The 25916-nt window shown below is 46.2% G+C and overlaps 1 protein-coding gene and 1 pseudogene across 1 annotated transcript in view; both read right to left on the bottom strand.

The window, feature by feature from the left end:
* MVB12B (multivesicular body subunit 12B) overlaps positions 1-25916 on the bottom strand; it is a 179359-nt gene that overhangs the window by 75137 nt on the left and 78306 nt on the right. Inside the window, exon 7 of the mRNA XM_054501910.2 lies at positions 8835-8929. Coding sequence (XP_054357885.1) covers positions 8835-8929 — 95 coding nt within the window. The remainder of the gene's footprint in view (positions 1-8834; positions 8930-25916) is intronic.
* On the bottom strand, positions 3805-3887 carry LOC129044785 (small nucleolar RNA SNORD116; annotated as a pseudogene).

The raw sequence follows: 25916 nt of genomic DNA, 5'->3' as shown, positions 1-25916 counted from the left end.
TTTGTGCAGTGCGCAACCTTGGCAACTGCTCACAGCAGCACTGTATGATGGCCAGTATGTGTCAGAGCCAAGACTCTGACCCTATGCTTCCAACCCCAAATGCCCTATCAGGTCAGCAGGCTTGCCTCAGGAGCACAGGACAGGGCAGCTCTCGGTGACTGATGAGTGAATGGAGTGAACAATCTTGCTCTTGTCTTTGCCTTTGTTTACCTACATCCTTCTCAATTAAAAAAAAAAAAAAACGCGGGGAGCCTCCATCCTCTCTAAATATGGTCTCTGCCCTCTCAAAGTGCTCACAGGTGAAAACTCTCCAACACCGAGTAGTATGGGGTAAACCAGGAGAGAGCATCAGCAGTGGGAGGGGAATCCGAAAAACCTGGTGGAAAGGCAGCTTGGGAGTGGCCTTCAGAGCCAGAGCCAGGGACAGAGAGAAGAGAAGGTGGTGAAATCTGAGCCGCTGGAGTGGCGGGGCAAGCACAGCACAAGACAAACACAAGGAGGACACAGGGAGCGACCCAGGCTGGTGGGACACGGGTGGGGCTGGTTGTTGACAGCCCCAACACCAGGCAGGTGAGATCTAAGGTCCGAATGAATGCAGTCAGGCTGTGGTAGGGCACAAAGGTGTGATCTGAGGAGCAAGGGGCCCAAGGTGGTCTTTGGAGAGATGAGTCAGCTACCTGGGCAACTGGGCTGAGGCTAGAAAAGCCTGGTCAAGGAAGAGAGTCAAGTAAGGGCTGGGCACCAAAGCCTGACACCTGCCAGACCGCAGCCCAGAAGGCCTGGGCCCAGCCCCATAAGTGAGAATGCAGGTGTGCGAAGAGAGGACCCACGCTTAACACTCAGCTCCCGAGGACCTGCTGGGGAACTGATCCTGACCATGGATTTCATCTGGAGTAAGATGACCCAGAGCCCAGCTCAGGGTTCTCAGGATCTATCTCTCTGTGAAGTCCTGGAGGAGGCACTCGCACTGCAGGAAACCTCCAGGAGGCAGGAGTTCTCCAAGTGCCCTGTGTGTCTGCCTGCACACGCTGTTCATTAACTTCAGTGACACAGCCACCGTGGTGGATGTAGAAAAGCACATCCAATTAGCCAGGCCTACATGAATATTTGCACTCTTAAATCTTTTGCATTTCGAAAGGGTTAAAGCTTATTATTAGCATATAATTTACAGTCCTTTCTCCCAGGAAAGGAATAATGCACAGTAAATGCCACATTCATTTTAATAATACATGTTACAGTCTGTGCCCAACATCTGCACAAAGGTAAAGGAGACAGATTTTTTTGACATGTCCCACTCTGCCATCTAAACACAGGCTTTTTGTTTCTTAAGTGACGGAAGGTTTAATCAAGAAAGCAGGCAATTCATCAATCGAAACAAGGCAGTGTGCGTGCGCCTGACAGCACACACATGGTTGTGTACAGAGCAAACCTGGCCACCTGTCAGCCGCACCTTTTACATCAGGATATACAAATACACCATGCGATCAATTCCCCATCCGCTCCCATTCATTTCTTCTTTTTCTTATTCTATTTTTCTTTATACTTGATTTTGTTGTCAGTCAGGGCAAGAGGAGATGGATAGACAAGGGTTCTTATAGGGGATGATAAAAATGTATCTGTCTTTAAAATGACTTCTTTCCTCCTTGGTTCAAGCACAATTATTATAAATATCTTTTCACTTCATTCAGGAATTTTCTCATACGCTATTATCAGTGGCTGTGCCAAACTGATGTTCCTGTCTCAGATCTGGGGCAATCCTCCCATACGCTCACCCACCACCGCTTGAGCCAGTTGTCGGTGATTATGAAAATCCTCTGTGGAGTGAAGAACCTCAGGGAAGCCGGGGTCAGAAATGCAATGCCACCCCGAGCCACGAGAACATATCCACTGAAGACAAAGGCCACAGGGACCCCTGTGAAAGCAGAGGCTAACACCATTCAGGGGCTTGCACCAGAAGACAGTGGCTCTTTCCCTCCTTGGTGGTTATCAGGAACACACTCACTCAGCCCACACACTCACCCGAGCACAGGGACACACACTCACCCGAGCACAGGGAAAAGGAGAACCACAGGCACACAGCACACCCAGAATGTGGATGCAAATTCTGTGGCATCAAACCATGCCAAGCAGTTGTGTTAGCACACCTGACACAGGAGAGAACAGCACTTCTCAAGCACCCTATTGTTTGAGTCTTTTACCCTTCATTTTCCCAACCCTGCAGTGCTTCCTGATCATTAAAGTATTAAGTTTATTTTCAATTTTCCGGGTGAGTTTTTTTTTTTTTCCTAATTGAGAGACAGAAATCATGTAATCACTGCAAATGAAAGGAAAATATGTTTGGAATTGTTTGGTATGCTGTAGATGAGTTTTTAAATGATCACACTGTAAGATACACATTTTTTTCATCATAAGATGAAAAGCTGGTGGCAGAAATTTTATCCAGTTGGATGAAATATATAAATCATGAATTTCATAATACTGATAATTAAATGTCCATCTTCCAATTTAAATGAGGACTAGATTAAAACTGCATGGAGAAGGCTGATATTCAGAAATCATTAATTATTTTTAATTGCTTCATGCTTTCCTACTCCAATGTCAGAGCTACATGGCTCACCCACGGTTCTGAGTTACAGATAAAATCCTCCTTCTCTCTGTACAAGGGGTCATGATCCAAACTGATGAGATGATGGACACTGACTTGACCACACCGACATCTTTCCTGGTGTCAAACATCCTGAAAGGGGGGCTGGTTTTTAAAAAGCAAACAGCTGTGGAGGGCAATAAGCTGGCTTTTCCAGCAATCAAAAAGAAAACCAAAAAAAAAAAAAAAAAAAGCTGAAGGCAGAGTGGCCAATACACCCAAGTCTGCCAGGACAGATTCAGGTTACGGCTTCTGTCCTGGGACAATTGTGTGCCCCCTTCACTTTTATAGTCAGCCTAATGCTGATGGATAAATGAAGATGTCAGTGAGCCAACCTGTCTAGGTCCTAAAGAGGAAAGCAATCCTAGCCCCGCAGCTCACCGCACTGTGTGGCTTTGCGGAGTTTCTGCACTGTGGCTCACCCTGCATTCATGGGGTGTTTGAGATTTTTTGGTCTTATTATATGCCAGTTTTAATAGGTGTTTGCTTAATTTTACTATGTCAATTTTTTTTCAAAAGAGAAAAATAAGCTTTCTATGGTTAAAAACTGTGCACTTGGAGATAGAAATCAGATTATAACAACAAACACAACTAAAGAATAGGATGGTATAGTTTCCCATCCCACGGTCCCGTTTGTTAAGCAAAACCTGCTGGAAGACAAAAAACCCTCCTAGGTTAGAAAAGCCACACTGTGCTCTCCTTGGTGGCCCCTCTCCTTACAGGAAGCCTCTGGTAGCAGGTTTGGGCAGGGGGTGGGGGAAGATCTGTCTTTCCTGACATTCCCCGAGGTCTCCAGCCCCATAAGGTGCGTGATGCCCACCACAAGAACATTTCTTAAGAAACATCTCACTCAACTTTCAGACATTTTAAGTTCATTTCAAACAAGTAGGTGTCCCCCCAATACATGGAGATATATATATATATGTATAAGCTGTTCTTATCAAACTTACAGTTATAATCATTGAAAAGCAATTGTTACGTTGTTTATGGCATTTTATGGAGCCCTCCTCCCCCCGCCCTGGTGGTAAATATTTATATTTCTCTCATTCATGTCCAGTGTTGTCTGAGACGTCTGCTAGCTTTAATATGTATCCATAGGATTAACACTCATGTGGCAATAATGTGGGAAAGTGCAGAACTAAAGAAATAAAGAAAACAAAAGCACTCATTTTGGCAGTAGAGGTTTTTTGCTCATTTTGTTCAGCCTTCTAAGGAATGCATATGTGGGAGTCAGCACTGACCCACAGGGCCCTGTTTATGAGGAAGGACAGCTCTTCGGGCTTAAGAGAATAGTTCAGTTCTTCCCAAGCAACTAGCTTGTTTCTCTCTTATCCCTAAGGGACAGCCCTCTGCCTCAGAACCTAATCTAGATATCCCCCTGCACACAGCCACACCTACTTTCTATCCTATTTCCATTCGCTTGTGTTTCCTCACTTCCACTTTCATTTGGCCGTATGTCTTTTTGGACCTACCTTAAATCCTTCTGGAATAGATGAAAGAGAAATGAGTGAATGGGCAGATATCTAAACATATAAAAAATTCCAAGAAAAAAAAAGGTAGGGTGCCACCATTTGGGACTAAAATAGAAGACTTTTCAGGAAAGATAAGATGTTCTTAAGAAAAGTAACAGCCACTAAGAGTCCTGACCAGGAAACTCACGGGTGGGGTTGGAGTAGAACCTAGAGAAATCAACATGACCCGGAAGAGGGCCCTCCAAAGAGGTAAGATCTTAAAGGCATGTTCGAAAAACCAAAGGCACAAAGCTACAGGGGTCACACCAGTGAGACCAGCACCAGGAAAGCTACAGTCAGCAAGGTAAGAACCATCAAAAAAGGTTGTTTTTAAATATTTTGTTTAGAGCAAGAAAGAGTAAGGATGAATAGCACCCATGGCTTAGGAGTGATGACCCTAACTGGGGGTTGGCAAAAATGTTTTCTGTAAAGGGCCAGAGAGTAAATATTTAGGATTTGTTGGCCATCCAGTGTTGCCTGCACACACCTAACTCTGCCATTGGAATGTGAAGCAGCTATGGACCATTTGTAAAGGACTGGGCCTGGCTGTGTTGCAATAAAACTTTATTTACAAACACTAAAGATTTTCATGTAATTTTCACATGTCCCTAAATATTACTCTTTTTATTTTTGTCCAACTATTTAAAAATATTAAAACCATCCTTGGCTTGCAGGTCATACAAAACAGGCCGTGGATGGGATTGGGCCATGGGCTTTAGCTTGCCAACCCTAACCCAGATGGACAACAGAGTGAGCCAAGCCAAGCGACCATCATTTTATCTTTTTAGGGAAAACCATCTTCAGACCCTACAGAGTGACACAATGATGGGGGACGTGAAGAGCAAGAAAGGCAAGGAGGTGGCTCGAGCAGCCAGCTGCTTGCCCGCCCAGTCCACATCCAGAGGGCCAGCAGGACGTAAAGGATGGTGCTGGAATTACAGACAGTGATCTCTGAGGAACTCGAGTGAACAGGTGATTTCAGGGGACTGCATAACAGGGAAAAAAAATCGTATTTTCTAAAAAGGACAATAAGAAAATTATTGATCTGTGGTCTGAAGTGCTCTGCAGTAAACTTTGAAAGCATAGGCTCATGAGTGCTCAGGAGAAAATGGTGATCCTGCAGGCCGGCAGGGTTTACCAAGGACATGCCACACTCACATCAGGTCTGTATTTTTTCTTACTACAAAAGCAACACGTGCTATTATGGAAAATGAGTAACTGCAAAGGGGCCAAAAAAAGATGAAAGTCCCAAGAAAACCACCATAAACACTTAGGTGTGGACCTTTCCAGACCTTCAGATGTATTTTTTGTTAATTTTAAAAAATTAATTAATTTTTTTAAGGAGACAAGATCCATGTTCCCCAGGCAGGAGTGCACGGCTATTTCCAAAGGCCATCATAATAGTACATTACAGCCTTGAACTCCTGGCCTCAAGGGATCTTCCGTCCTCAGTCTCCCGAGCAGTTGGGACTACAGGCATGTGCCACCACTCCCAGCTTAGATGTAATTGTTAAAATGAGATCACTCTGCACATTCTGACTTATTACCTATTTTTCTTTCCACTTAACAATGTTCATATATATCTTTTAATCTAAGTCATCACTTCTAGATGGCTGAAAAGTTAAGGCTACTGTATGGATGTTTTGTAATTTAAGCATTCGTCTTTGTTTGGGGCATTTAAGATCTATCCACCTCCCACTCCTGTCTTGAAGTATTATTTTTGAGAAGTGGCAGTGCTTATCCTTGTGGATAAATCTTTTTGCACATCTGTATTTTCTAGGAGATACTGCTAGGACAAGTGTGAGGATGGATGCCGGCTTTGTGGCCGTTTCGATTAGGGTACAAGAGAGCAGAGCCCAGGCCACCAGCATCTCAGCAGTTCAGCACTGAGTTAGAAAGAGCTCCTCACCCCACTTCTGCGGGCAAGAGAGAGATACGACTGGACCGTGTAGAACAGCTGGCAAATTTTGGTCAGCAGAATGCACAGTATCTCAAATTGCTAGGTGGATGTGAAAGAACAGGAATACAGAGCCCCACTTAATGAGGAAGGATCTCACAGGTATGGGTAGGCTGGTTGGAGGTGGTGGTCCCAGACACCACAGGCATTCAAGCAGCAAAATGAGGATGACTACCTGGCCCAGGGGTTTGGGAGAGTACTCCTGTGCAAGGCAGACAGGAGGCTAAATGCTTCCCTTCATCTCTTCCTTCCTTCCTTCCATGACCACATCATGAGCACTGCTTTGTGCCAGGGATGGGACTACATATCGTCTCCACTGGTGTCTCTTGCAACTCTGTGCCACGTCTCACCCTTAGCAGGCATGATGGGAGCCAACTGTCTTAGTGAAAGATACAGGAAAAGGAATCTACTAGCAGGTATGCCACTGAGAAAACATTTAAAAGTTAATATACTTTAACAACCATACATACACATTAAGTGTGGGCTGTTTTTCAAATTTCTAATTACACTGTTTTGAAACCTACTTATCTTAGGAAGGGATGGAACACTAAGGGAGCAGTAATCGAATGTCTTCAGGAGGGACACAGAGCCCGCCAGGAGTCTGCACCAAAGGCTCAGCTCCTGAAGCCTGCAGTGAACCTGTGCCAGGGCCAGTTCAGAGGCAGAATGGTTTGATGATTCATTTCATTATCAGCAGAACTCCAGCTATCAAGGCATCGGTACTGGGCAAGGGCTAGGGCCTGGGGCACACTTTGCCTTAACTGTTTTTGGAAGAAACCATTGGAAACCCTAACTTCACAATACCAAACTGAGATAGGCCACTCAGTGCCAAATACTGTTCATATGGGGGTGAGGGGGGTGGTCTCTGCTCCCTTCTAGCCAGAACGACTCGCAGGCAGGCTGCCAGGGGGTGGGCGGGCAGGCTTCCCAGTTGCACCATAGTTGCCCAGTGCTGAGCTTGCAGGCCTTATGGAGCCAGCAGGTCCTGCAGGGTATTTCTGGCAGCAACACAACAAAGCGGTCCTGGACCCTGGCAGAGCAATTTGGTGCTTGCAGCCGCTGAGGAGGCCTGAAACTGCCTGCTGCCGTGGGCTGTAGCCTCAACTACCTCTGTTTGGAAGATAAAATCCAATTGACTGCCACTTACATAAATGTAACAGGAAGTTTCTGAATGGCTTCCCCTGTGTCTTGAGGCTGTTACCTTGGTATTGCTAAACTAACAGCTGAAATGAACCCAGACAACACCTCATCAAAGCTGCGGGGCGAGGAAGCAGCGGTCCAGAGGCAGACAGCAGTGTTCCTGCCAAACCATAGGAGATTTCACTCTGTGGGTCTTTCCTGCAGAAATGCCAACAGCTGGGAAAGCCATCAGAGAACACAGGTAAAGTGGGTGTAGCCAAATGCTGTGGCTGGAAAAAGATTTGCGAGCTGCAGAAAAAAAGTCATCCGTTTTGATGGAGCTTCCCTTGTGTGCATTCTGAATGGGGGCGCCATGCTGGATTCCACAGGCCTGTTCTGCACCTCCATGCCACTAAGCATCTGGGGAAATATTCAGCTTTTCTACAAAATAGGTCATCTTTCCACACTTGTTATACTCCTTGTCGACTCTGCTGAAATAGCCACAGCACAAAAGAAATTCTCCCTGGAGATGCTGTTCTTAGACAAACACGTTCCCTCTCCCCTTGGAGAGCCTGGCTCCTGCAGTGGAGCCAGGGACGGGGGCTTAAGAACATCCCTGTTCCTCCCCTTCTCAGCAGGAATGTCACCCAGAAATGGAACAACTGGCTTTTGCTTATACTTCCAAACCTATTAGGGAGTGATCATAACGAGAAAAACTAATACTGACAAGAATTATGCCATTGTTCTATTTCATCTATTTAGTAACCTGTAGTTGCAATTTTTAGAAAAAAGATTACCTTTTAAATAACCGATTCATTATGGTACATGAATGAATGCCATGTTCCTGTGTTCAAAATGTCACTCAACATTAAGGGTGTGTGCTGGTAAGTGGCACCGATTTGCCACTTTCCCCTTATACACAAACACCCCTCACTGGCGGCCCAGGATAATCGGAGGCGAGTTTGTGGGTTTCCTCGGCTCTTAGCAAGTCACCTGCGCTGCCAAGCACCTAATGAATCTCAATTCTGTAATAAGGCTTGTAAGTTTTCCCCTCCCTGGGTGAAGGTGAAAAGGAAAACTAGGACTGATGAAGTTCCTGCCAAGGTAACTCTATCAATTTCAAGGCCGAGTTCAGAAACCACAGACTCATGCTCCAGGGGTGTGAGGGGAGACCGCCAGTGTACCCGCTGGCCACAAACCTGGCTGTGAGAAATGAGAGGTGAGGACAGACTTGGATATGGGAGGGTGAACCGACCAGGGCTCAGCTCAGCGCTGCTCCCGAGGCCCCGTGGGAAGCCTGCCCGGGTCTGGCAGGTGAACAATGTGGTGAGTATTCTCTGGAAACCTCCCTTCAAGCCTGTGAAATCCACACATTGTTTTTCATCATTAGTTTCAAAACATGCTGAGTATTTGGCCCTTCTCTAAGTGCTGTGGTGACACAAAGGAAAGGGAAGGCCTGGTCCCTGCAGGGAACAGGCCCCCTGCAGGGAAGAAAAGAGAGGTTAAGGCAGACAAATCCCACGAGAAGACAGAGAACGTGTGGAAGGAGGTGGTGCCCAGGACACAGACTCCGTAGCTGGCCTGCAGCAGTGGCTCCACATACCTGATATGGCATACAAATTGGAGTGCTGGTACTCGTAGTCCGTCCGGGTGCTGTTCCTGCCTCGGAAGGTGGCAGGAAGTGTTAGGGAGATGTGCCTGAGGAAGAGAAGGAGGAGAGAAAGGAGATTACAAGGAGCATTCCCCAAGACTCAGGAAGCACCGACGCCATCAACAGCTGAAATGCAGCACAGAGCAGCGGGCAGAGCAGGTGCTTCTGGCCAGCACCTCCTTCTCAATCAAGCATAACTCCTCCACTGGGCTCAAGTCCTCTCAAGGAATTTGGAAGTTTCTAGACATCAGCAGCCACCTTTTTTTTTTCCATACTAGAAAGGACATCCAAGAGGAAGAAAGTATGTCCCAAGCCTTACAGCAGGCCCAAGGGACTCTACGGGGTGGCAGTTTGATCCAGATCTCTGCCCACTGGGCAAAATGCACCAGCGGGACCATAACAACCCAGGCACTGAACACCAGCCTTGGTTTATTCCAGGAGCCATGCAAATGCTTCCATTCCTACACCGCAGGGCTGCTGAGGATCACTGCACATGAAGCACTTTGTAAATAAAGGTGTTGGGAATTATTATTGCCATATGAGTCCAGGAGACTAACGACCTCTGAAAATCAGGATGGCACATCGCTCTCAACTGCTATGTCTGTCTGTTCCCCCTCAGGCAGCGCACACAGTAGGTGCTCAGGAAAGCACCTTCCAGACAGACACAGCACAGTCTTTGATGGCTCAGGTGTGAGTCATTAAAGCTTACAAAGAACACACAGCCTAAGTGAGCATTTAGTCAAAAGTAAACAATCCATTTGGCATGGTCACCAGCTGCCTGTAGTGAACGCTGAAAAGAAAAACGAATAGGAAAATATTTAAAACCCAACAGGACTGGGGAAAAAAAACAACAACAAAACCTCTTGGTGGGATAACTGGGGGCTGTGTTGCAATAGCTCAGGAGCCTAACCTGTGGCCACACCCGGATATTTCCGAAAAGGAAGAGACTGGTGGAGGGAACACTTATCACATAAAGTAAGTGGTCAATTACTAGGTGCCTTTTTCACACAGCACATGTGTGACCTTCTAGAATGACTGCTGTGCATAAACACTCCTGGGAGGGTCGGGCGCGGTGGCTCACACTTGTAATCCCAGCACTCTGGGAGGCCGAGGTGGGTAGATCACCTGAGGTTGGGGGTTTGACACCAGTCTGGCCAACATGGTGAAACCCTGTCTCTACTAATCCCAGCTACTTGGGAAGCTGAGGCAGGAGAATTGCTTGAACCTGGGAGGCGGAGGTTGCAGTGAGCTGAGATCATGCCATTGCACTCTAGCATGGGCAACAGAGCAAAACTCTGTCTCAAAAAAAAAAAAAAAAAAAAAAAAAAAGACTCCTGGGAGGAAAGGCTCTCCAGGGAGGGGATGTTCCCACAGGTCCAGGATTGAGCTGGAACCGGAAGGAGCCTTCCAGGGGCAATATGAGCACCAACGGCTGTGAAGGCATTGGGTCTGCCAGCCACAGAGTGAGAGCTCATGGCGGACACTCATCCACAGCCCAGCCAGGCTGAATCAAGCACCAACTGTATGCTCAGGGCTTCGGGGAACCAGCAGACACATGCACTGTAAGCGTGTACACTGGGTGCGCTGGCGTGCATGGAGGGAACCTGAATATTCTTTGTTACTGCTGCTAACTAAGGGTACAGAGGTGAGCTCCCTCAGCTCAGGCTGCAGGGAATAAAGCAGAAACAAATCACAGTGCAACGTGACATGTGCTCGGAGAACAAGAAAAACTAAGTGCTGGTAAGCATGAAAAGAAGGAACAATATATTCTGTTAAAGGAAACGGGGCTTCAGGACCCCTCAGGGTGTTATGGGAGTGAAAGGCACCCACCACGGAGTCAGAGAGAGCCAGCACTTCCCCATAGGGTTAGGGCACACGTCGGAAGCAGAGCTAGATATGCAGGCAGGGCCAGACGGAAAGGGCGCCAAACACCATTACAAGAGGCTTGGGTTCAAACTCCTAGGATGGAGGTTCCTAAACTCCCATCACGGCATTAATGAAGGCGTCAGTCAGCTGGGAACTTGCTACAACACAGAATCACAGGCCCTGACCCTGGGGCGTCCGATTCAGTGGGCCTGGCCGGGTGCAGCCCAGAAATCTATTTTTAACAAGCTCCAGCGGTGAATCTGAAGACTGGCCAGGTCTGGGAACCCTGCGAGGGTGAGGAGCAGCTGCAGAAGGGTTTTCAGCAGTTGATCAATGTCTCTGACCACAGCACTTAGTCAATGAAGCTGAGCAAACAGAAGAGTGAATTATCGACTGTGGTTGTGGTTGAGCAGAACTAAAATGATGACAGGTGACCCTGCCGAGAGTGTCACCAGGTGCCAGCCCTGGGAATGCAGGTGTCACACATCCTCCTATGGCTCCTCACAACGCCCCTCAAGGCAGGTATGGGAGCAGCTACACAATATGCACGGCCCAGTGCATGTTGAAAACATGGGGTCCTTATTCAAATGCTATCAAGAATTTCAAGATGGCAACAGCAGAGCATTAAACCCATGGTGAGGCCCTTCTGAGCTCAGGGCCTTGTGTGTGTGACTAAAAGGATCTAGGGTAGATGCTATAACTGCACTCACTATACTAATGAGGGAATTTCCAGGAGCCAGGAAAGTATTTTGCTTCATGGCTACCAGACTAAGATTTCTAAGCCTCCAAAGCCCTAAAAAGGTGCACGCAACCTAACTAAGGATGCAGAGCGATCTGTGCAGTGCGGTAAACACTCCAGGGGCTAGAAGCATTCAGGGAGGCTCACAGAGGAGGCAGGAGCATTAGCAGAACTTTGGGAGCCAGGTGGACATGGATGATGGCAAAGAGGCCAGCCGGGAGGCAGAGGAGAAAATGGGGCCAGCCGAGCTGTTGGGTGGTCAAATATGCATCAACACAGATCTGTGGGGGACTCAGTGGTGGCAGGACAGGCAGGGGGACACGAAAATATCCATATAGTTACCTGAACACTTGCTTACAAGTGTGATCATTTCCTCTGGAAGGCGGGAAGACTCAAGCGCTATGAAGGGCAGGGTAGGAGGAGGCTCCCTGGAAGGCTTCCTGGAGGAAGGGACATTGAGGTAGGAACTGAAGATATGCAGAAATCAGAGAGATGCAGCAGGGAGGAGGGGTGAGCACTCAAGGTTCTGTGGGGAGTCTGACCTCCTCCAGACTTAGGAGGAAGCCAGGGTGGCCAGGCCTAGAAGGCCAGGAAGAGGGTGGGGCCAGGCCACGTGGAGCCCAGCATGGGTTCTGCCTTTCTCTGGAAGGATTTTTAAGCAGAAATGTGCCAAGATCCAATTTACAATTTCAAAAGCTTGCCCATCTGTGGGAGAGTGAGGAAATAAAACTAAGACGCCAATGTGATGGGAATGGTAGCAGCAAATGATCATGAGCCTACAATTATTCACCACCTACTTTGTGCAGAGACTTCATTCCTGTCGACATGACTTGCCACAGACCCTCTAAATGGACAGTTTTGGGGAAATTTAGGACTTAAAAGAAATATATGAGCAATAACAACAACAAAAAAGTATATGACCAACAGAGAAATCAAGGGGCCTGGCTCTTCAGCTGCCCTATGCAATACTGATGTCCGGGACCAAACTTTCTTGTCCCTCCAGGGCCTCAGATTTTGCCTGGCTCACCCTACAACTCACCCCCTGCCCCAGGTTCTCTTCCCTCATTGGAGATGATTCTTTCTGCCCACCACCCCCCACCCCGCTAACTCCCACTTCATCTCCAACCTTTGCAAGGTTGCTGTTTGCAAGGGTGCTGGCTTAGCTGTCTTCTCACTCTGCACACTTCCACATCCCCAGCACACCAGTCCACCTTCCAGATTCTGCCTCTTGCCACTACTTACTTCCCCTCTCCTCCAGGAAGAGTGGAAGTCTTGTTCATCTCTGAACAGGCCTTGTTTTTCTCACGCCTAGGCCTGATTCTTTATCCATGCCACTCCCTCTTCCTAGGAATCTCCATTCTTCCTTACCGACTCTCCAAACTCCTATTCATACTTCAAGATCCCACCCAACCATCCCCTCTTTAGAAAAACCTTTCCTGGGCTTGCCCCAGACTGGATTGGATGCCTGAGTGTCTTCTCTCACCCCACTCCAGGTATCACAATACACTTTGGTCATCTGATATAAACCTGTCCCCTAATGTGATTGTGACCTCCTCAAGAGCACGGCCAAATATCATCAATTTTGTACTTCATTTTCTGGGACAATTTTTTGTCACAGGGTAGACAATTACTGACCATCTGTTGACCAAATCAAGTGTTGTAGTTGGCTCACTAAAACTCCTGGGTTTCTTTTTTGACATGAACTGCTGTTAGTCTCTATCATTTCATTTCTCCCTGTGTGTATTTTCCCAATTAGACTCCAGGGGTCTCTGTTTTATACCCTGAATCTCACCTCTCTCCATTATGGAGGAAACCAGGTATGGGTAAGAAGAAATCAGCAGCAGCAGCAACCAGGCATTTACAAGAGGGAAAAAAAAGAAGGTTTCTGTTCATATACGATAGACAATGTGTGCCTGATGCCGCAAATGTGAAATTAAAAGAGGATTCAAGTCACAGGCTGACTGTATTTTTTGCAGAATAACTGCTCAGTAGGGATCTGCTGAATTGAAGTCAGGTTACTGAATACTCCAGCTAAAGTAGCTGATGCAAGAGTGGGTAAGGGACGGAAGTCTGAGAGCAGCAGGTGGGAAGGCCCCCTGGGCAGAGAAAGCTTTAGGGAGAAGGGCTCCTCCCTACACGGCAAATAGCTTCCCCTGCATTTCTGCTTCCACTATTCCTGGACACAGGAAGCAGGGGACATGGGGACAGGACAGAAAGGCACATCAAAGCTTCCCATTAATGAGAATGAACAGTTTGGGCCCCAGGGACAAATTACTTGTGGTTAAACAGGACAAGTCACCTGCTGAAGGAGAAGTGGCCCAGGGGTGCTTTGGTGTCAGATTAGCCTGAAAGTGAGACAAGGACGAAGGCTCTGCCATCAGCTGGGTCTCGGGAGAGATGAGATTCCAGTTCCCCAGCGTGGGGTGGAGCCCCTCCTGCCAGACCTGGGCTGGGGGGGTCCTCAATATATCACTCGGCCTCATCCCCTCAACAACCTTTTTAGATAGGAGTAATTATTCTCATTTAACAGAATAGGAAACTGAGGCCCTGAGAGGTAAAGTTGATGAAGGGAAAGCTAGGTATTAATGAAGAGGTCAGTCCATGTGTCCTCCGAAGGTGGTTATCGCTATGTTAGAGTTACCCCGATTCAGCTTCACTATCGGGTATATAAAATGAGACTACTCAATCAGGGCCACAGGGTCCCTCCTGAAGGCCCTTTTGAAATCAGTGATGCCAGGGACAGGACACCTCTGCCGCTCACTAGCTCAGTGATCCCGACAACTTACAGTGAAATATACAGAGCTGGATGACCAATGGCCCAATCGCACACCCAGGGAGGCAAACCAGTTGTAGTGGTTGAGGGCAGTGCCCCCGAATCCGCTGGATGTGGGTCCAAATCCCAGCACCAGCACCAGCACCAGGGAGCCACATGGCCTTTGGCAGGGGTGTGTTGCCTCCCAGGGCACAGAGGGCCACCATGCAGGCAGGGTTGACAGCACGGAACCAGGCACGCGTGAGCACATGCAAGTACGCGAGCTTCAATCCTACTCCCGCTCTCCCCATTCTTGCCACCCTGGCATTATTTTAGAATCTGGCTCATGAGGGCCTCCATGCAGCACCACAGCAGAACCCACGGGGCCTTTCCTCTGCATCAGGATGAAATCCAAACCCGCCCACGGCTGGGAGGTGCTGCCAGCTCCGGCCCATCCCTCCTCTCTGACCACGTCTTGTCCACCCTCCCTGCATTCACGTCCGCCAACCTCAGTAGCCGCTTTTGTTCCTCCAGCCCCTGCTCTTGTTCCTGCCTCAGGGCCTTTGCACTTGCCACTGTCCCCAGATCTCAGCGGCTGGCTTCCCTCCCCAGTCAGGCCACCCTTCTGAGGAGGCACCCCCGCCACACTCTTATAACACCTGCCTCCTCCCTGTGGCTGTCTGACTTGTTTTCATGTCACCAGAACATGATCTCCACCACGGCTTTTCTTCCCACCACATCCCCAGGGGTGAGAAGAATGCCCAGCACACAGTGAGCACTTAACAAATATTAGGGAAAATCCTCTAAGATTACCTACTACTTGTTGATCTGATTCTGACTTATAATTAGGGATAGTTTTGGGAAACTTCCAGGAAGCCTTGTCACTTCTCTCCTTCTCATCCCCACGACTGGGTTGATTAATGGCTTGGAAAATGCAACTACTTCTGATTCACGATATTTTTATGTAAACAATAAATTCATCACGGCACTGCTTATAAAGCCAAAAACTAGAATCAGATGAACCATCAAACAATGGAGGACTGGTTAAAAAATTGTGGTACCACTGTTTCATGAAATATTTGGCTGTCTTTTAAAATATTTTAGAAGACTCTTTATTGGTCAGTGCCTATGCCTATGACCACAGCATCCAGTGTCTATGGACTGGCATCCATAGACAGAAAGTCCTTATTTTTAGGCTTGGAATTGTGGTCAGTTAACCCAATACTCTTTGGCTTCATTTCCCTCTGGTTCATGAGAATAAACAGGTTGAACTGTCTAAGGAGAGACTGAAGGAAGGCCCCGATCACGACCCTGTACCTGGAGGAGGGAGGAAGGAAGAGACCAGGAGCTGCACTAGGCCACTGGCATTGGATGCTCACCTTTTCTGCAGCTCCCAGCCAAGGGAGTTATAAGAATGAGCAGGTACTCGACAGCATCAAACAAAACCGAGAGGTCGGCTGGGAGTGGGAGCTCATGCCTGTAATCCCAGGACTTTGGGAGGCTGAGGTGAGTGGGTCGCTTGAACCCAGGAGTTTGAGACCAGCCTGGGCATCATGGCGAAACCCTGTCTCTACCAAAAAACAAACAAACAAAAAAACAAAAATTAGCCAGTTTTATAATCTGGTCTCAAAATAAACAAATAGATAAAAATTAAAAAAAAAAAACAAACCTGAGAGGTCCACGAGAATGATGGTGGCTGGTGCACTTATGGACAGCAGTTTCAGTGGAGTCATTTTAGTGGGCCCGAAGTTGACAACTCTGTAGGCAGATCCATGAGTTTAGATTTTAGGAGAGTTCATAAAGCTCCCCCGCAGACTAAGGAGAAGGAGACTCAAAGGCTGGAGAAACTGTCTCTACTTAGGGTTGCGCCAGGAGGTGAAGGCCTTCTGGCACCTTCCCCAGTAGGTCTTGGATCCCTGGAGCAAGGGCTGTCCATCAGAGGACAACCATTTCTGCCACTTGACTCAAATGATGAATTATTATTCCAAAATCTGTTTGGTCACTGGAGAATTGTAACTGGAACAGTCCCTAAATCCTCAGGGAGCGTTACCAAGCTATCCTCCCCTTCCCCCTGCCCACGGAACTGCCCGAAGGAGACAGGGCTCACCCTCCTGCTTCTGGTGGCCATCACGTCTCTCTGCAGGAGGGACTGGCTGTTCTGTAACAAATAGGTCAGCAAGCACACGCTGCCACCAATGATGGCTCCAGCTAAATACATGCTGAGGGGAATTTCATTTTTTCCCCCAAGTCAGTCTTAGGCACCTTATTCAATTAACATGGCCACTAAGCTGCAGACAGCTCCATATAAAAGCCCTTCAGTTATAGAATACATTTTATTATGTGACAATAGTTGCCAACACAATTTATTTCCTTTGATGGGATTCTGCTTTTTCCTTGTTAATTTAAATCTGTATTTTCTAGTGCTGATTCCAGGTCTGTGTGAATTTTTAAAATGTTACCATTAATCTTGTGGACCCAGTGGCCACATATAATGAAGACGGTTCTGCCCAGGCAGCTGCAGTGCCTGCTGTCCTCCTAGACTGTCAAAGGGCAGCGTCGAGAGAGTGGTGACTAGCAAGGCAGAGGCGCAATCATAGTCAGAGGCAGCTGCCACTTTGATCTCCCAACTCTTATACACACACACACACCACACACACACACACACACACAACCAATGGGGTTCACAGGATTCCAGAAAATGCAATGAAAAGAGGACACATCCTGGCAAATACTGATGGTGACTTCAGACTTTTCCTCTGCCATACTAAATGCTGGAAGACGATGCAGCCACAGAGCTTTGAAGGGGAAAATAGTTGTGATTCAGCAGTTTTGTACTACTTCAAGTTGTCTTTTGTGCAGGAAGACAACAACAGAAGATTATTCATGTCACCTTCTCTAGGAGAAACACTTAATAATACATTCCAGATGATTCGAATTTAATACCTAAGAAAGGTGAAGTAATGGGACAAAAGGACCAGCATTTATTCTTCCCTTTTTGAAATTTGAGGAAAGAACCTGAAATGTGGGAAATGACCTATTTAAGAAAATTTAAAAATCTCATCAGTTGACTTGTTTACAGCGTGTACCTGTCATATGCATCTTATGATCCCTAACCCAATCCTACGGCGAGGTGTTGAGAGCACCCCTACTCCACAGGTGTCTGAGAGAGGCTCCACAGCTTGCCTCTCTGCTGGATACAGCTTGGACTTGAACACAGAGTGTGCAGGAGCTTGGATTTGAATGCTGATGGGGCCAATTACACAATTCATGCTCTTAATTATGACGGTCTACTCAAAAACTGGAAATAATGTTACAACGTCTGACTCAGAATATTACGCAGACATAAAATGATGTTTACAGGCTTTGTGGAGAGGGTTGGAGCGAGACGCTCAGGATCTGTGTATGGAATATGATCTCAGCTGCGGAAGGAAAGGACAGGAACCAGGGCCTTGGGGCAGCATTTGTCATGGCAATGAACTGGGAGCAGCCCAATGACCATCAGTAAGAGGAGGCTAATAAAATGTGGAATTTTCATATAATACTAAAGTAGGACAGAACGAATAGATGAAGAGAGCCAGAGGTTTTTCTGTAAAAATGGGCAACTCCCAAAGACTGGCTGTTAAGTAAAACAAAACCAAAAAACCAGCCAAGCAAAAACAAAGTTGCAGAATGATGTATTATAAACAATCCCATAAGACAATCTTTTTTCCATGGGCACACACAGCTAAGCTACAGTACAGCAAAGGGCTGGAGGGAGTAACTTAGAGGTGACTGAGGGGCACGAGAGGCTCATGGTATTGACGACAGAAGCCTCTAAGGTGGGAGTGTGGATTCTCCCCACTGCTTTTCCATATTTTTTAAGTGTTAGTTTTTTTTTATGAGAAATTATTTCTTTTAATCAGAAAAAAAGATGGCAAAAACTAGGGGAATGCTTCTCAATGTGGTTGGGAGAGTAGAAGAGACACACGTATGAAAGCATCCAGCGTGGTGGTGCTTGGTGCTGAAGGGACACCTTGTTTTCTATATAATGTGTCTGCTGGTGGACAAAGACCAGAGGTCATGTACAAAGGAGAGGAATGGATTGTGGGGGCGGCAGAAGAAATATGAAAAGCAACAAAAATCAAGTTAAGATAGGAAGCGGAAGAAGAACACAGCAAATGGCTAAATGAAATTCCACTTTATTCCTGCAAACACCACTGGGAAGAAATCATCTGTGACGCACAGCTTCTGTGCCAGGTGTAAGGACGTGCTTAATGAATGCCATTTAATGAAGAAAAAGGCTCTTATAAAACACCTGGCACAAGCAGGGTGCGGGAGTCACAGGGAAGGGGACCTTTGCTGCACCTGCTGGCATTTTAATAAGCACCTTCTAGAGCGCCCGCTCTCCAAGGCTGGTCAACGGTGTCAGAAAGAGGTCCCTGACCATTGCCCACACTTGCTGACAGTTTGGGGAACCTTATTTCTTAAAGACCATATGCTCAGGTATCGGATCGCCCTGGAAGGTAATTAAAATGAATCATTTTCAGCTGTAAGGGCCTGACTAACACTCGAATCCTCCTCAACGACTTCACAGCCAGGATTCCTGCTCCAAGTCCCCTGTGTTTCCCAAGTGAGGCTCTGAATTACAATTGAGATCTGTGAAGACCCAGAGATGTGAGGAGATACTGTAATTCTTTCCTGTAACTTGGTTCCACTAAAACAGAAAGTCGGTTATTTTAATCACTCTAGGCTCTAAAATATTTTCAGTTGTGGTGATTTTTCTTTTCATATTGATTTTGGAGCCAGCCTCAGACAGAAACCACCATGCGCAAAGTTTACTATGATTTCTCACAGTCTAATGAGTCTCTTTTTTGTTTCGTTTTGTAATTGACACCAGCCAAGACAAGTAAGGTTTTGTAAAACTTAAAACAGACCTATTTCCTCTACAGTTATATTCACTATCTTATAAACCTTCTATGCCCAGACCTAAAACTTAATTCCAAGTATTACCCAATGAATACAAGCCCATCCCAGGGGAGCTGGACTGGTATCAACAGACACACAAGGCCGCTATAATTAGGATGTGGCAACTGACTCAGCGCACTTTTTTTATTGTGCTGCTCCTACTGTGTGCTAGGCACTGCCTGGCACCGAGACAGTTTAAGAAACCAAATGAAACTTGTATCTTCCCCTTTAGGAATTTATCCATAAGTCAACTGAAACACAAACATAAATCTTCTATATCACAAAGTAAAAGCTCTGAATATCAAAAGATAGGCCATAAAGGACAATATGGTTATATGCTTCAATTTTAAAACAGTGGCATGAGAAAGAAATAACCAGGCGTGGTGGCTCATGCCTGTAATCGTGGCACTTTGGGAGGCCGAGGCGGGCAGATCATGAGGTCAGGAGTTCAAGACCAGCCTGAACAACATGTTGAAACCCTGTTTCTACAAAAAAATATAAAAATTAGCTGGGTATGGTGGTGCGCACCTGTAATCCCAGCTACTCAGGAGGCTGAGGCAGGAGAATTGCTTGAACCTGGGAGGCAGAGGTTGCAGTGAGCAGAGATCACGCCATTGCACTCCAGCCTGAGTGACAGAGTAAGACTCCATCTCAAAAAAAAAAAAAAAAGAAAGAAATAACCAAAATAACAAACATCTGTTGAGAGTCTACTACAGGCCAGGCACTCTGTTAGGCCCTGGGAGGTATCCAGGGACGTGGGAGCCATGGTCCCACCTGCAAAAAGAAAAGACTGGCTGGGGAGAAGAGGCCCGAGCAATGAAATAGTAATTCAAGAGTCTAGACAGTGGCCCGAGAGATGTCACAAAGGCAAGGATGGGCAATGGAGGCTCCGGGAGTCAGAGAGGTAGGAAATGGGATTTGACTTGCATGGCTGGGAGTGGCTATCCAGGGAGGCCTGCGTGAAGGCTTTGTTCCTGGAATTTTCGCTCCTGTAATTATTCAGGACTATGGCAGTTACTACTCACTGGGCACTTGCACTGTTACTCATGCTTCATACATATCTCTAATCTAAACAACCCAGCAAGGGAAGTAGTACCCTATACATGGGGGAAAAGTGGTTCAGAGAGGTTAAATAACTCACCCAAAGTCACACAGCTGAAGAAAATGGCTGGGCTAGGATGTGCATTCGTGTTGTTTCCACCATGCCATGTTGTTTTACTGAGATGACACAGGGCACGAAGTAAGTGCAAACACAGACCTGTTCATTTTCCATTCAAGAAGCCCATTTGCCATGATCAATGTAACTCCAACCTACCAGGCTGACTGTAGAATGGGTTTTCCTCATGGGCAACACACACACATGCATGCGTGCACGTGCACACGTACACACACACACACACAAAAAAAACCAAATCACTCTGCATTGGACAAGGGGAAAAAAAGTTGCCACTGGAAGACGAAGGAAATCACAATTCCAAACTCCCCAAGTTCCTAAATGCATAAAGTATGTGCAGCTTGACGGCATATGGCAAATCAATTACTAGTTTAAATCTTAAAACAAAAACATGGCAAGTGTGGTGCAGAAATAATCAAGAACAACGGTTAGGTTTAGATTACAGTGGGCCACTAGAGTTTTGAATACAATTAATCATCATTCCAGGCAATGGGAAGCCATATTGACACTTATTCCTAATTTGAATATTTAATTAGGGTGAAGTTCTTCATCAAATTATCGCAGAACTGGGAGAAAGCCTGGAAGACTTACACAATTACTATCTTAACCCCTTCCCAGCTGCTCACCTGTGAGCACAGCCGTTCTAGTCCCAGCTCTGCAGGGGAGGATGCCTGTGCCCGGTCTCTGATGTTGTGAGGCGCGGGAGGGGTGCTGGTGACCGGAGTTGCAACTGCAGCAGGCGGGAGCCACGTGGTGGCAAAGGAAAGGTCTAAGGGGATGCCCTGCTCATGCTTAGGCTAAGTTCTGCATTGAACCCTGGACATAGACAGAAAGCCAGCATGCATGGGTGCTCACTGGGCACCAGGGTGGTACTTTCTGTGTCCCCCCATTTAATTCTCATGACAAATCCTGCAAAGGAGGCATTTTTATCCCCATTTCACAGAGGAAGAAATAGGCTCAGAGAGTGATAAAACTCACTCAAAGTAACACTGCCTGTGAGTGGTGTAAAGAAGGCCCAAGGGACTCACACACACACACACACACACACACACACACACACACACAGTTACTCACCAAAACTGATGACAAATAGAACATGCAAAGGCCCATAAAAATGTTTTCAAGGCTGTATTTTGGATCATCTGCACCGTGTGGCTAAATCAAAGGAAAACCAAAACCCAGGCCTCCTCAACCAGCATTCTAAAATTTAACTCTTGGGTTCAAAATGCATCACTGAGCCCCTCACAATGGAAGTCACTATGCCACTGTGGCCAGGGGCTCAGCAGAATGGTGGAGGTGGGGGCAGCAAAGCTCAAGGAACAGTCCCACAAGGCCGATGTGAGGCAAGGTGACAAGGTGGCCATCCAAACCCTGCAGAGTAGGACTCAAGAAGGTGGGCGCTGTGGGACAGGTGTCCTCGGGGAGGGGAACGTCCACAACAGGACAAAAAAATGTGAACTCTCTTTCTTCTTTCAAGATGGCCAAGGCTCAATGATAGCATTTAGAACTATCCATCAGCATTTAGAACTATCCATCAGCATTTAGAACTATCCATCAGCATTTAGAACTATCCATCAGCTTGGTGATTACGTTTCCTTAATGTACGCCTTTGCTATCTGAAAAGACTTTTACTAACATTTCATAGATACCATGTGATTCTACATGACCAAAAACAATACATTTTCCCACATAATCTCCCCGAAAGACCCAGGACACGGCCAAGGGCTGAGTGCGCACATGGGACTGGACCACGGTAGGTCCAGAGACCTTTCTGCTTCCAGCCTTCTCCGAGAAGCCGAGAAGGAGGGGCATCCTGATAGTTTCAGGTTAGCCATTTCCCCTTAAAAGCCTGCGACGGGTTCACTTACCCTCTTGTGGAAATGGCTCCATTTGCAGTGGCCACTTTCAGCCGGAAGTGGATCACCAGGTAGAAGGAGGGAGCTGCCCCAGCCCCCTGCCTGGGCCCACTGCAGGCCATCAGGCCTGCTCCTGGCTCATTCGTCGGGGGAGCGAATGGCATCGGGAACTTTGAAACTTTCCTTTGTATATTACATTAATCCATATAAGAAAATCTCTTTTAATGAGGAGTGATGTAGTTACAAACTCTCCAGAGCCATAATTAGAGCAAACTAATTGAAGTTGTGTTTTGACACACTTTCCAAATTCACGGGTGCCGGATGACATATTCACAACACTGCTGCCGCACAACCATGGCGACGGCAAAATCATTAGGCTAATAACGCTTATTTGCATTCTTATCATGCCAGCAGCTCGCCCTTAAATACTGTTTCTACTACTGCTCCTTTACTGTAAGTTTCCACCGAAAGATATTAACAGTAATTATTAGTACTTTAGTGGAATTTTAATGTTAAAGAATAACAATGCGCATTAACATACATTGAATGGCAATTCTTTTTCTTAACCACCCATCAGAAGGTTTGGGGGTTCTTCCTTGGCCCTCACCCCAGAGCTCAAGGGTAACCAGATGCGATTTCAGCTTTATTTACAACTCAGGGTCCACACCCAGTGGGATCTGAAGTCGAGTTTCTGAACTATTCTGCTCCAAAAGTTTGACGAGAAAAATCTTTCTTTCTTTTTTTTTAAGTTCAATAAAATGAAATAGTTAAGGAGAAATTTTTTCCTAGCAGTTAAAAAAAATCTCAATTTACAACACGGTCTTTGGAAATAACGCTAATGAATTCCAGGAGGACATGCCATAGCCATTCCCTGTCGCCCCCCTCGCGGTGATTAAAGGCAGACGGGGAAGAACTGGGTTGCGAGGGCGTCGGTGGGGGTGGGGTAGTCTCGATCTGTCAATGTGGGGGCACTGCTTGCCACCAACAAGGCCAATTTTGGGGATGCTTAACTCAGACACTCACAGACAGAGAGGAAGACTCGACAGTTCTAAATAATGATTATTAATGACGCCCTCCTCTAAAGTGACAAATTACTTCTGAAATTTAGAATTGAAGAAGTATGAAGAGTGAATGTGTCCTATTGAACATGATGGGAAATGCCGGCCAGCACACAGAGCTCCCACTCGTTGTGTGCTGAGAGAAGGGCAGGGTCCCTCCTGCTTTGGGCTTTTGGCTGTTGTACAAGGCAGTGACCACAGCTACCTCTCCCTGACATGTCTCCCAGCAGTTACTGTTGGTGACTATGGGCACATCCTGGCCGTAAAAATGCTTTTTGGGTGAGAGGCATAAAACATTAGGTGTGCTGTACCAATAAGTGAGACCTAGTCCCAACTTGGGGTTGGGCTAGATATTTGCTCAGATCCTAGGCTTCTGTAAATACCTTGGGGTCAAGCAAAACCACCACTACATCACTGACCACTGATAACCCAAGAGAAAATGTCTTCACTAAAAATATACACTTGTGTTGAATTTCAAACTATTCAAGTGTACATTTCAGGATGAATGCTTAATCTCAGCCTAGGAAGATTTAAATGAGTGAAGAAAATGCTTCCGCAGAAAAATGTCAAAGCCTATACCCCTTTAAAGCATGGGAGTTTTCAGTTTCTTAAGTTACAATCCTTGTACCAATCTGCTATTTTTCAAGTCACTGATTACTTAATAAAAAAAAAAAGATGAAGAAAGGAAACTAACTTTCATAGCCACAGCAACACTCCAAATCATGGTATTTATTCACTACATTTAAGTTTTATTACACTTGAACCTTGCAATGCCAAAACACCTACCTCCCATATAAAAGAAATGAAGAAAAAAGCCAAGTCTGGGACCAGGGGCACCACATTTCCATTCCAGATGATCTAGTCTAATCTTATAAACTGAAATATTTAAAGAGTCTCTAAATCTCGCTGACCTTACTTTTAAAAACAAGGAACATATGGGCACCGCTAGCTTTTCATCTTCTTCCAGCCTACTAAAATATCCGCTTTTCGAAAATTCGAGAGTCGGGGGACTGCCAAAGTCAGATTCATAAAGGGCTGTGTGCGTGAGAGCGCAGGGCAAGCTGCAGTCTGGACTGAATGCAGCACATCCTCTATCAAAGAGCCAAAGGCAACACTTGTCTCCTCCCTGCCCAATCCATCTCAAAAGCTGTGGAAAACAATTTGTTTAACAAAATACAGCCATGACTGAGGAGGAGGTGGAATGTGGGCTACAGGCTGGATGGTGATTTTTGGTCCCATGCAACGTCGAGCTAACAGCAGAGAGTCAGCGTTCAATCAGGAAGCCCTGAGGTTCCTTGAAGGCAGGCAGGGCATTATGGTGAGACCTCTCCTCTGCTCACAGCCCCTCTAAATCCTAACTCTCTGCCCTTGGATGAGTCATGATCTCTCCAAGCTTCAGTCTTCTCAACATTCTAGGCTGGGTGACAGAGCAAGACTTCGTCTCAAAAAAAACCCCCACAAAACCAAAACAAAATAAAATGAGGACACAATTATTCACCTCACAACATGGTTATAAAGATTAAAACTACATATATATCTGTGTGTGTGTATGTGTGTGCATATATATATATAATGTTTACACAATGCCTGGCACAAGATGCCCAGAAAATTACAGCTGAAATAATAATGATGATAATAATAATTGCATTTATTCTAATAATAATAATTATTAATATTATTATTCAACTGGAAACAAAACATCTGCTGCTCATGAAGGATATTCAGATTGAATTCTACCCTACTGGCAAAAACCAAACCCAGATAAACTCAAAAGGCCTTTTAAAAGTAACTGCAAGCAAAGGATTTTATTAAATATCCCAATTAATAATTGAAACTCTGCATCGAAATAGAGCAGCATAGTTGGGGCGGGGGGTGGGGGGTGGTAGTAAAATCCTGGGAAATATCGCCGGTTTAACGCCCATTTTTACTTTATTTGGCAGCTAGATTTACACTGAGAGACCCAGGTGAAACATTCCACAGAGCTACCTGCAAATAGACTGTCAGCTTCCACTCTGATAAAAGGTAAAATATCCTCCTCTAAATGGTCTGGTTCACAAAATCGACCCTCAAGTGAACTGATAAATCTGTTCTGACACACAGAAAACTATTTTCATAATCCTGAAAAAAGCCTTTCTCCAAATCCTGGTGCTGAAACCAACTGCACAAAGAGCCCTCGCGCACTCGCGAGCTGGACTCAGAAGGGAATAATTCCCCATTTCTAACCCTGCTTCTCAGGACGATAACAACAAAAAAGCACACATAACCACCATGACCACTGAGAAAAATAAGACACTCAGAAAGTCACCAAAATCACAAAGATAACACATTTACAAGCAGCAAATACCTTGTCAAAAATCTGACACGAGAGTGCGAACGCCAAGGCCAGCTCCGAGGCGGGAGCTGAACTGACGAATCGTCAATTCTTCATTAAATACAAGCTCTGACTTCCCAAGAAGCTGTATTAAAAATTAATATCAAAAAGTGTATTGCTCAGCCTAAACTCATCATTCATATCTAACAATACCGAACTGCATTCTAATGAAATTTCCCCTTCAAAATTACTCTGACACCAAAACTAAGTTTGATACTGGTCCAAGAGCGGCCACTGCTCTGTTCACGAGCATTTTGAAGATATTCAAATAACC

This window comes from Pongo pygmaeus, chromosome 13 (assembly GCF_028885625.2).
Source record: "Pongo pygmaeus isolate AG05252 chromosome 13, NHGRI_mPonPyg2-v2.0_pri, whole genome shotgun sequence".
Lineage (NCBI taxonomy): Eukaryota > Metazoa > Chordata > Mammalia > Primates > Hominidae > Pongo > Pongo pygmaeus.
The sequence above is the reverse complement of the archived record's forward strand: the minus strand, read 5'-3'. Positions and strand labels throughout refer to the sequence as shown.